This window comes from Populus trichocarpa, chromosome 11 (genome assembly GCF_000002775.5).
Source record: "Populus trichocarpa isolate Nisqually-1 chromosome 11, P.trichocarpa_v4.1, whole genome shotgun sequence".
In the NCBI taxonomy this organism is placed as follows: Eukaryota; Viridiplantae; Streptophyta; class Magnoliopsida; order Malpighiales; family Salicaceae; genus Populus; species Populus trichocarpa.
In genome coordinates this window covers 17,946,460-17,957,738 of record NC_037295.2, presented here as the reverse complement: position 1 = coordinate 17,957,738, position 11,279 = coordinate 17,946,460, and the positions used below count along the sequence as shown (strand labels likewise).

At 34.5% G+C, this 11,279-nt stretch overlaps 1 protein-coding gene across 2 annotated transcripts; it reads left to right on the top strand.

Annotated features, from left to right (window-relative positions):
* Positions 1-2,501: 2,501 nt before the first annotated feature.
* LOC7489085 (ubiquitin carboxyl-terminal hydrolase 9) lies at positions 2,502-11,118 on the top strand. 2 transcript variants are annotated; one of them, XM_052445704.1, is made up of 14 exons: positions 2,502-2,548; positions 2,833-3,023; positions 4,036-4,272; positions 4,940-5,087; positions 5,712-5,771; positions 5,874-5,969; positions 6,716-7,111; positions 7,223-7,363; positions 7,915-8,085; positions 8,645-8,902; positions 8,983-9,125; positions 9,506-10,066; positions 10,185-10,455; positions 10,668-11,118. In XM_052445704.1, the coding sequence occupies exons 2-14, from the start codon at positions 2,854-2,856 to the stop codon at positions 10,830-10,832; spliced, it is 2,817 nt and encodes a 938-aa protein (XP_052301664.1). In that variant the 5' UTR covers positions 2,502-2,548; positions 2,833-2,853; the 3' UTR covers positions 10,833-11,118. The 2 variants fall into 2 exon arrangements, with proteins under 2 accessions (XP_052301664.1, XP_002317669.4); XM_002317633.4 differs by having other exon boundaries at positions 2,517-2,740.
* The last annotated feature ends 161 nt before the right edge of the window (positions 11,119-11,279 follow it).

Here is an 11,279-nt window from a genome sequence, read left to right as displayed (position 1 = left end):
ACGAAACAAACATATATTCTATAGCTTCCACTGAATTTTTTAAAAAATCAACCTGAAAATTTACATAATATAACCATATCAACGTATAATCTTATATATATATAAAATAATATCATTTTAATTTTTTAAAAAATAAAATTAAATCAACTCAGATTAAACCGTGTAACCCATAATTCGAATCATAAATCAATAAACCGTGTAACCCATAACTTGAATTATAAATTAGATTTAGCAACAAGTTTAATTCTGTTTGTTTTTGCGTTTCAAAAGTGTTTTTGAAAAAAATAATTTATTTTATTTTTTATTTACTTTAAATTAATATTTTTTTAATATTTTTAGATCATTTTAATATAAATAATAATTTTTAAAAATAAAATAAAAATATTATTTTTAAAACGAAGCACTTTCCATACACAAATTAAAAAAAAAAACTTAACATTAACATGTGAATTATTGGTTGAAACTTTATCTCACTAATAAAAATATTAAAAGAAATCCATAATAAAATCTTAAAAACAAAATCATGAATGTCATTTATCACATCACCCACTAGTCATTTCCATGTTTAAAAAATCAAAGCCTTAATAAAGATAAAAGAAAATAGATTGCGTGAATTCATGATTGAACCCACTCACCACTTTCAAGAGAAAACACAAACAACAAGTTAATAGAATTTATGGTTATTGAAAATAATATCTGATAAACTACATTCTAGACCCTGAGATCTTGAAATATTCCACTTTAGTCTCTCTAGGTTTAAAATTCCTCAACATAAACTCTAAAGTTTCCAATAAGTTTCAATTTAACCCTTCCCTAATGAATAGCTAGCACCATCTAAAAGTGAATCAACTTTTTAAATTCTTTTGATTTAGTATCTCTATACTTTCGAGGTTTATACGGAAATACACAAACATAATGAGTATAGTAATAATACCAATTTTATCATGTGAGTTGAAATCTAATTAATGTTTACAATAATCATATATGTATGATGTTTCTCCAACAAGCTTTTAATCTCGTGTTAACCTGACTTAAAGCTTGGGTCACGAGTTTTAATGAGAGCACTAGATTTTGACCAGGTTATCTGATTAATCCTAATCAACACTAATTTTTTTTTATAAACTAAAAAGATATTATTTTTGTTAAAAAAATAAATAATTAACAGTTTATAATCAGATATTTAACCAAATCATTAGGTTAATCTAGATTTTTATTTTTATTTTTTTAATCCTGGCTCTGTTAAGATAGCAAATTTTTTATAGAGGCAAGAAGAGAAATGAAAAGAAGTAGATATAATTTCTGTTGAACAGAGAAAAAAGAAAAGCTCATGTATTATTTATTTCTTGTTGTTTTTTACTAACACTATTACATTTCTTTTATATCAAACTATGGTTAGAAGCTTGTTTACGTTATTTAACCAAAGCTAACAGACTTTCTTAACTGTCTAACAATACTAACAACATTCTAACCATTTTATTCTCTAATCTCTTGACATGTGGTAGGACTAGGTCCTTTGATATCTTTACATTCCCCCTCAATCGCAGGCTTGGAGGAGCCAAACATAAGATTAGAACAGATAATTTGTATCATCAAGCTTGGTTGTTATAGCAGTAGAAACCGTAGGAAGCAAACAAGTAATAGGAGATTGAACAATCTGAAGTTGAGAAGTAGTCATCATTTTTTAGAGTGCAAGAAGTAGAAAAGAAGAGAATCAAAGATTGCGAAGGAAGAATCTTGCAGAAAGTTGAAGATTTAAAGAAGAATTTTCAGTTTGACAATATATCAAACAAATAATAGATAAATCAACTAATACGAAAGAATTGCTTGAATAAGGAGATAATAATGCCAGAAACAGAGACAAAAATTAGAGAATGCAGAAGCAGAAGATCACAAGATCAAGAATCCATGTGCTCTGATACTATGTTAAGATAACAAAATTTTCACATAGGCAATAAGAGAAATGAAGAGAAACATAGAGAATTTCTGCTGAACAGAGAAAGAAGAAAAGCTCCTGTATAATTTCTTTCTTGTTGTTTTTACTAACACTCACATTTTTTTTATATCAAACTATGGTTAGAAGCTTGTTTATGTTATCTAACCAAAGCTAACTGACTTTCTTAACTGTCTAACAATACTAATAACATTCTAACTATTTTATTCTCTAATCTCTTGACATGTGGCAAGATTAGATCCTTTGATATCTTTAGAGATTCTAGCCTCAAATTAGCCCGGACAAGTTTTAAAGGGAGACTTGTGTCCATTATTCATTATCAAGTATCCATCTCAACAAAAGGAAAAATGCACCAACCAGCCGGAAAAAACAAGCATTCAGAATCCTCGACTAGCCATTCAAAAGAAACTCTAGGGGTAACATTGAAAAATCATAATCTACAATAACTAAAGTGTAATAATTGTGAATCAAGATAGACTAAAATATATTTTTCTCAAAATCTACTAGTCAATATGTTTTTATTTTTATTTCTTTTATAAAACGGTCTGTGTGGCAGGCTGAAGCTTTTAAAAAAAAGACAAGATCGTTGGAAAGACGGTACTTCTCTCTCTAGCTTTCTCTCTCTAAATTCTTGCTATTATAAATGATTTTCTCCATAACCAAAAATCAAACCCTTAAAATCTAGGGTTTCTTCCCTTCTCTCTCTCGATTTTTAAAATTTCCCCAAAAGTAGAAAAAATTACAGTCTTTCAAATCGGCAATTTGATTTCCACGAAACTGAAAATCACAGTAAGGAGTAATCGAAATCCGAATTTGATTTATTGATTTTTGTGAGGTTTTTTTGTTTGATAACTAATTTGGGTTTGATTATTGGAATGTAGAGTGTGATTAAGACAGAAATTATGACGATGATTGACTCAAGGTGTTTAATGGAGAACGGAGGAGGAGGTGGAGGTGAAGGAAGTTGCTTGCCGTGTACACCTGAAGAAGAGAAGCAGATCGTTGAGGAATTGAATCGTGAAGCTGAACGTGATTTGAAAGAAGGGAATTTGTATTTTGTTGTTTCTTCTAGGTAATTTTTTTCGTTCTTGATTTGATTAGGTTTTCTTGAATTTTGTGGGACTTTTTTAGCTAATTATGGTGGTAGAGATTTTTTGGTTTTTGAAATGGAGGAAGTGGGTTTTGAAGTAATTCTGATGAGATTTTTTGCAACTGTCGAATGTTTGGTAATTTGGATGATAATTTTACTTGATTGGGTAAGTAAGGAATGTGTTTTAAGAGATTTTTTAAATAATTGGATTATCTTTTTATCCAAATTGAAGAAAAAACACCTTTTGCAATGATTAATTAGTTCTAGCTACAGCTGTGCTAATTAGGCGGTCAACATGACTTGTGTGTGGTTGTTGTGGCTTTTAACTTTTGTATCTACTCGTGTTTTTTTTTTTTTTGAACAAGGGGCGGTGAGTTAAGTGTTTTTTTTTAATCTTATTTTAAATCAGATTTGTGCATCTGTTGTAATTGACAAATTTTATGGGGATTTTGCTGATAATGGATGGTGTGTTAGGAATGCATGTGTTTTGATAGTTTCTTTCAAATAGTTGGGTTATTTTTATCCTAAAAAAAAGAAAAACCCTGTTTGCTATGATTGTTATATTTCACGGAAAGGTGCGTCAATTATGCTTGATTGGTAAGTAAGGCATGTAGTTTAAGAGATTCTTTGAATGATTGGGTTAAAATAGAAATTGACTTTTTTTAATTATTAGGATAGCTAGGCAAGCTAAATATGGTGTGCGTGTTGTGTTATTGCCTGAGAGTCTCATGCCACTGTAATTTAAGTGGGCTGAGGTTTTGTGCATGTGTTGTGGTTTGGTCTATTTTTTACTTTTCCTAGTTACTGTTTTACAACATGTGGCCTGTTTAGATACAATTAGGCTATGCTAGATGAGGGTACGGTGTTATTGCCCTGAGGGATGTGATAGATGCTTACCATAATAATGTGATCCTTTTTCACGTTTTAATAATTGAATCCATTTGTCAATAAAAGGATCTGCATGGCTGTAATTGGGTTTTCTTTTGATGTTTAGGTGGTTCTCAAAATGGGAGAGTTATGTTGGTCGTGGTGGTGTTGACAACTTGGATAATGGGAAATCTTCCGAGCCTCAAGATTTGGATGTTGAAAGGCCTGGTCCAATTGATAACTCTGATATAATTGAGGGCAGAAGTAGTAATGAGGGTGATGAGCTAGAGCTTGTTAGAACGCTGTTGGAAGGAAGGGACTATGTATTAGTTCCTAAGAAAGTTTGGGAGAAGCTTGTCCAGTGGTAAGGAGGTTTTCCTATTTCTTTCCTTGTTGAATTGATTGTTCCAACTGCCAAAATAAAAAAAGCAGTTCATTTTACAATTATGCTGACTTGGATTGATTGTTACTGTTAGTGATTGAATCCCAGTTGCTAAGATAGGGATCTTGACTCTTGATATGAGTTTATATGTATTATGATCTTGCTGCCCAATGGCTTAGCTTTTTTATTGTAGTGGTTGAATAAAAAACTTGTAAAGTAGGAATTTGATAAGGTATATGTGTGTTATGGTCTCATCATCTGATGGCTTGGGATTTGACATTTGCAAAATTATGATGGCGTTAGTCTATGTTAATATCTGGCGTTGACATTTGTAGTTGCAGGATTGCATTTAATTTGGAAGTTTGTTTGAAAGCATTATATATCTTAATCATTGTAGTGAATGGATACAGCGCTTCTTTTCTCTATCTAGTTTATTTGGAAACACTCTAATTTAATCTCCATGTAATTTAGTGATTGATCTGAATGGATGCAAAAATTTTAAATGAGCATAATTGTTTAAAATTTAAACATGAATCTCTCTCTCTCTCTCTTACACACACACCCACACACACTTTTGCATATATTTTAAAACTACTGTTTGTCTTTGTGCCCTGGTACTATTGATATATTCTATCATTCTGTCTTTTAGGTACAAAGGAGGACCAGCGTTACCAAGAAAGATGATCTCTCAGGGTGTTTTTAATAAAAAGCAGTTCAACGTGGAGGTTTATCCACTTTGCCTCAAGTTAATTGACTCCAGAGATGACAGTGAATCAACTATACAGATAAGCAAAAAGGTATTGTCATTTTCTTCTTGTTTTTATCTCTGTCTCAAAAAATTTAAGCTGATTCTGTTCAACAAGTTTCTATTTTCATGAAATATCATTTTTGTCATATATAAAGAAATATTGATGTGTTTAAATGTTCATTGGATAACAGCTTTGCATATGTGAGTCTTCAGCTCATTGGTTCACTAGATTGTCAAATTTCTTTTTATTTGGGTAATTTCTCTGATATTTCATATTGTTGCAAGTTAACTGTTTAATTGCATCAACTTTTATACCGGACATATAGAATAGGTGCACAAACATGAAGGTAGTGCAATTTAACGCTTGTGTTGCATCAAATTGAGGATTTAATTAAGTTTTTCTATTGATAGAAGATATGTTCGAGGGACTGTTGGTTTTATAAGGGTCTGCTAAGGCTTTGGCTTTGAAGGTTATGATATGATGCTGACTAAACAGAACTGGGTTTCTGAACTTTGAATTTTATTTTTCAGAATTTCTGAGTATCGATCGATTTGTCTTGAGGATTTGTTATATGTACTGGTCAAACATTATGACAGTGAACACTGGACAATGCCCTTTGATTCAAGTTACTTACTGTATACCATCCAGGTTTTAATTTGCTTTCCTTTTTAGGCTTCTCTGCATGAGTTATATGAGAAGGTTTGCTCAGCTAGAGGAGTAGAGCGTGAAAAGGTTTGTTTTATGTTTTGGTTTTTGCTTGATTTACTTTTACTTCCTTTTGGATGCTGAATGGCTAATCTCTCCCATTTGTCTGATTCTAATGCATATTGACAGGCCTCTATATGGGACTTCTTCAATAAGCAAAAGAGTTCACAGTTGAGCATTTCAAACCAAACCTTGGAGGAGTTACACTTGCAGATGGATCAAGAGGTCTGTAATCTTGTGAGGAATTATGCATATGAGAAAATGCTTTAGTTTTTGTTAAAATGTTTAAGCCATCATGTTAATAATGCTTCTGATTTTCATTCCATCAGAAAATTATCATTGACCATGGACTTGTAGTAATTTCATCTGCTCCAATTTGATTTCCTAGAGATGTTAACAGTTGTAGAACCTGACTCGGTTGTTCTAACTAGGCTCTAGAAAGTCCAACTATTACCAAACTCAATATCTTAATTCCTAGTTGCAGCTTTCGTAAAGGGGAAAACATTATCTTACAGACTTCTTACCAAACTCAATATGAATCAATATTTATTTATTTAAGAATTTTAATATTGTATGGCTAGTCTAGATTTTATTATTTAGGAATATTAGTATTTATTATTTAGTAGTTAAATTAGAATTTTAGCTTCCTTATTCAATTTAGACTTGTTAGGATTTCCTATTTTATTTGGTTTGGTGCATAAATAATGACCTAGACAGTCAATTAAGTTAATAGTTGAAAAACAAACTAAGTTTTCTTCAAGATTGAGTGCATCTCTCTTGGTTTGTTTTGTAAAGATTGAGCGTGTCTCTTGATTTGGTCCCTTCAAGATCAAGTGTGTCCCTCTTGATTTGGTCCCTTCAAGAGTCTCTCTTGTTGGTGATTTTGGTTTCTATTCTACTTAAATTCCTCTTTTGGTGATTTTGCTCTTGTCCCACATCACTGTGGTTGATGCATCCTCTTCCTTTTGCAGATTCTTTTGGAGCTGAAAGTTGATAGTTCTCCTTCTCAATCTGGAAAGGATTCAACAGGGAATGAGTTAGCATTGGTAGCCTTGGAACCTCCAAGGTCCCCCATGTCGATTGCAGGAGGGCCTGCCATGTCAAATGGTCACTCAAGTAGTTATAGCTTGAACTTATGGCCAGGAAGTGCCGTAAACTCATCATTCAAAGATATGGACGACGGATTTGGTGTGCATAGCTCTGTTAGGAGAGTAGAAAAGGGAGGTTTGGCAGGACTGCAGAATATGGGAAATACTTGCTTTATGAACAGTGCTTTACAATGCTTACTCCACACACCCCAACTTGTTGAATATTTCTTGCAAGATTACTCTGAGGAAATCAACACACAGAATCCTTTAGGAATGCATGTAGGTGGCTTTGCTTAGTTATTGTCATCTTATGGCTATTCCATATAGACTTTTTGAAGAACACTGGCTATATGTTTTGCACTTTTGCTAACTTATGTTGTAGCCGTGTAGGGTGAACTTGCACTTGCATTTGGTGACTTGTTGAGGAAACTGTGGTCCTCAGGCCGGACCGCGATTGCACCACGTGTGTTTAAGGGAAAACTAGCGCTATTTGCTCCTCAATTCAGTGGTTATAATCAACATGATTCTCAAGTTAGTACTCTGTGATTTCTACTTGTTACTCTACAGCAGCAATATTAGTAGTATAATTCAATTTTTAAATGCTCTGTTAGTTACCAATGAGCTTGTAGGTGTATCTCAGTGTTACTCTTGCATAAGTGGAGGGGTGAGGTCTCAAGTCTGAATCTCACCTTTGATAGTGCAACTCTAGTTAAAACTGGACCACACTTATAAAGAAGTGCTGTAATAGCACCTGCAAATATTCCTAGCCCAAGTGTTTGCTTGTCATTTTGTTGATCAAACGAAGGAATGAGTGAATATTGACCTTCATAAATTTCCACTCGCGTATTTGGAACTCTGCCTTCTTGATGATATAATGTGTTAAGTGACTTATACAATAATCTAGACTCATGGACTGATGACGACAGTAAGACATATGATGCTTCTAATTTGCATCTTTCTGTCAATAAATATTCTGGTACGATGGATCCTTAGCACTATTGTGTTTTTTGTTCTTCAGAATGATGATTGGTGTTGTTGATATTATCATGATTTCCATTGTTCATGGGATCCTTTTGTTTTAGGAACTTCTTGCCTTTTTGCTGGATGGGCTGCATGAAGATTTGAATCGTGTCAAGCAAAAGCCTTATATTGAAATGAAGGATTGGAGTGGTGAACCAGACGAGGAAGTTGCAGACGAGTGTTGGAGAAATCACAAGACTCGGAATGACTCAGTTATTGTGGATGTTTGTCAAGTAAGGAAGTGTTATATTTTTATCTGTTTCCATGGTTTGCATAATAAGGTTGAATAATTTTTTCATAGATGAGCTCGTCTTGTAATATTCCCAGCTAGTTTGGGGTTGAGGGTTGGTTGTTGTAAAATCTAGTTGTAAGGTCCTCATTACACAGTGATCTTAGATACTTCAACATTATTTACCTCCTTTGTTTTATGCTATCTATGCTCAACTTTAAAACTAGAAGTACCAGCTTCCATGCGAACATCCTGATTAGTAAGGACTTAGGGCAAGACTTCCAAAATCCAAACCTGTTTAAGAATGGAATTCATTGCTTGTGATATTTAATAATCATTTAGTATTCAATTTGTTTACTTTAATTGATGATGAGCAAGCGGCTCATGGTATTGTTATAGATGAGTATCTCAGTTTTGTGTGTCAAAGTTTGGCTTCCTTTATTGTCATACTAGGACCCAGCAATGTCATGTACTATATGATTTGCTTTACTGAACACAAAATCTAGTATGAATTCATGTTTTCAGTTGCTGACATTTTGTATATGTTGGAAAATAATTCTCAGGGTCAATATAAGTCGACGCTGGTTTGCCCAATTTGCAGTAAAATTTCAATTACTTTTGATCCCTTCATGTACTTGTCTTTGCCACTGCCTTCAACTGTCACTCGGATAATGACAGTAACAGTGTTTCATGGTGATGGAAGTGGTCTTCCAATGCCTTGCACTGTTTCAGTGCTGAAACATGGTAATTGTAGAGATCTTGGTCAAGCACTGGACTCTGCATGCGGTTTGAAAAGTGGAGAAAGCCTTCTGCTGGCAGAAGTAAGAAGTTTTCTCTTGAACTTTATTTTCTTCAATTATTCCATTAAGAGGCTAAGGTGTCAGACCTTTGCTTGTCATAGGTATATGATCACAAGATTTATAGGATGTTGGAAAATCCTTTTGAACCATTGGTCTCTATAAAGGATGAAGACCATATTGTGGCCTATCGGTTTTGTGGAAAAGGGGCAGGAAGAAAGAAGCTGGAGATTGTTCATAGGGATAAGTAAGTAACTTCTGCAGATTTCTTGCTGTTGGTTTTTTATTGGAGAACTGTGCAATGTATATCATTGTTACTTGTTAGTAGTTTTGTCACTGAGTTATATATGAGTATGATTATTTGCAATGGTAATGATCATTCATAACATAATTGGCTGTATGTAATGTGTTGCATGTCATTGGTAAGAAAATAATTGTGGGCAAATAGTATTTGATTCACACCATAATTTTGAACTGATAAGAGGATAATTTCTTCCAAAAGGGAAATGGGTCCAATAGAGGATAGACAGGGATATGCTGGGTGCCTTGCTTGACTGTTTATTCCTTCTTTATATTCTTCGTTTCTTTCACTTCTTTGAGATGAAGTCTTATGCATTGGTTTCACAGGTGCACTCCAGATATACTGAAGGGCAATGTTGGGAAGTATTTTGGCACACCTCTGATAACTTATATGGACGATGACTCACCAAGTGGAGCTGATATCTATTTGGCTGCTTCCAGACTGCTCTCGCCTTTGAAACGAGCATGTGCCTCTACTATGGCTCATAGTGGCGAAGAGAATGGTTTTCTTTTGGAGGCTAATGGTGAGACATCAAGTGGCTGCAATGGTCAATGTGAACCTAGGGACCAATCCATGGGCAACACAGAACTAGAGGGTACATCTAGCCAGGAATTGCCTTTCCAGCTCTTTTTGACTGATGATCGGTATTTAAGCTGCAAGCCAATATTTAAGGATTCTGTCATAAAATCTGGGAATCGTATAAAGGTTGTCTTTGAGTGGACTGAGAAAGAACAGAAATTATACGATTCCAGCAATCTAAAGGATCTCCCAGAGGTTTATCACAAGACTGGCTATAGAGCAAAGAAAACCCGGCAGGAAGCTGTCTCTTTATTTTCGTGCCTGGAGGCATTCTTGACAGAAGAACCTTTAGGGCCTGATGACATGTGGTATGATGGTTTCTTAAAAACAAAATTTTTTTCTACATTTCCTGTGAGATATTGCTTTGGATACCAAGCAAAAGCACATCATACTATATTTATGACGATGCATTTCATTTTGATGCAGGTATTGTCCTAGTTGTAAAGAACATAGGCAAGCCACCAAGAAACTGGACCTGTGGATGTTGCCAGATATTCTTGTTTTTCACTTGAAACGGTTCTCATACAGCAGATACCTGAAGAACAAACTGGATACTTTTGTGGATTTCCCCGTTCACAATCTTGATTTGAGCAAATATGTGAAACAAAAGGATGGACAATCATACACGTATGAGTTATATGCCATCAGCAACCATTATGGTGGTCTAGGTGGTGGGCACTATACTGCATTTGCCAAGGTAAACAAATACTCGGGCCTTTATGAATTATCAATCCGAGGTTTTAGTGCAGCAGTTGTCATGTAGTGCAATCATTTTAGACCTCTCATACTACTCTAGGAGTTCCTAGAAATACCTAATGGGTTCATCATGCATGATTAGTTATAATATCTGTGTCGAATTTGGAGGCTGATTTTCTGAGGTCCAAGTTGTTTTGTTCACCAACCTTGCAGTTGATTGATGATAATAGATGGTACAGTTTCGACGATAGTCGAGTTTCTCCAGTCAATGAAGCTGACATCAAGACCTCAGCTGCTTATGTCTTATTCTACCGAAGGGTTAAGACTGAATCGAAGGCCGAATTGGGAGAGACATCACAAGCTCATGCAGGTCTTTAAAATGCTATGGCTCGGTGCATTCTGCTATGCTATAGCTTGGTAGTTTGGAGCATATGCATTAAAGATCAAGCCGATCAGCCAGCTTTGTGGTGATATAATTTTGCCAAACAACCCTGTAAGGTACCAGTAGAAGAATCTCTATTCATGTATTGCAAGGAAAAGAAGTGGCAGGCAATTAGTTAATAATGTATTAATATTAATTTTTGGGGAGAGATTTTGGTTCTAAATGCGGCTGCTCTTATCGGTCCTCTTATGAATGTTGGGCTGGGGCCAGCCATTTTCTCTTGCCTTCTTGCATTTTCGCACCCTAGACTCCCCTCCTAGTGACTGGATTACAAAATTAGAGGACACCATGCCTTGTGGTTTCTATCAAACATGGTATACAATCATCGGTTTAGATTGATAGTGTAGTACACAATTAGATTGAGGGGATTTGAATCTGAATAA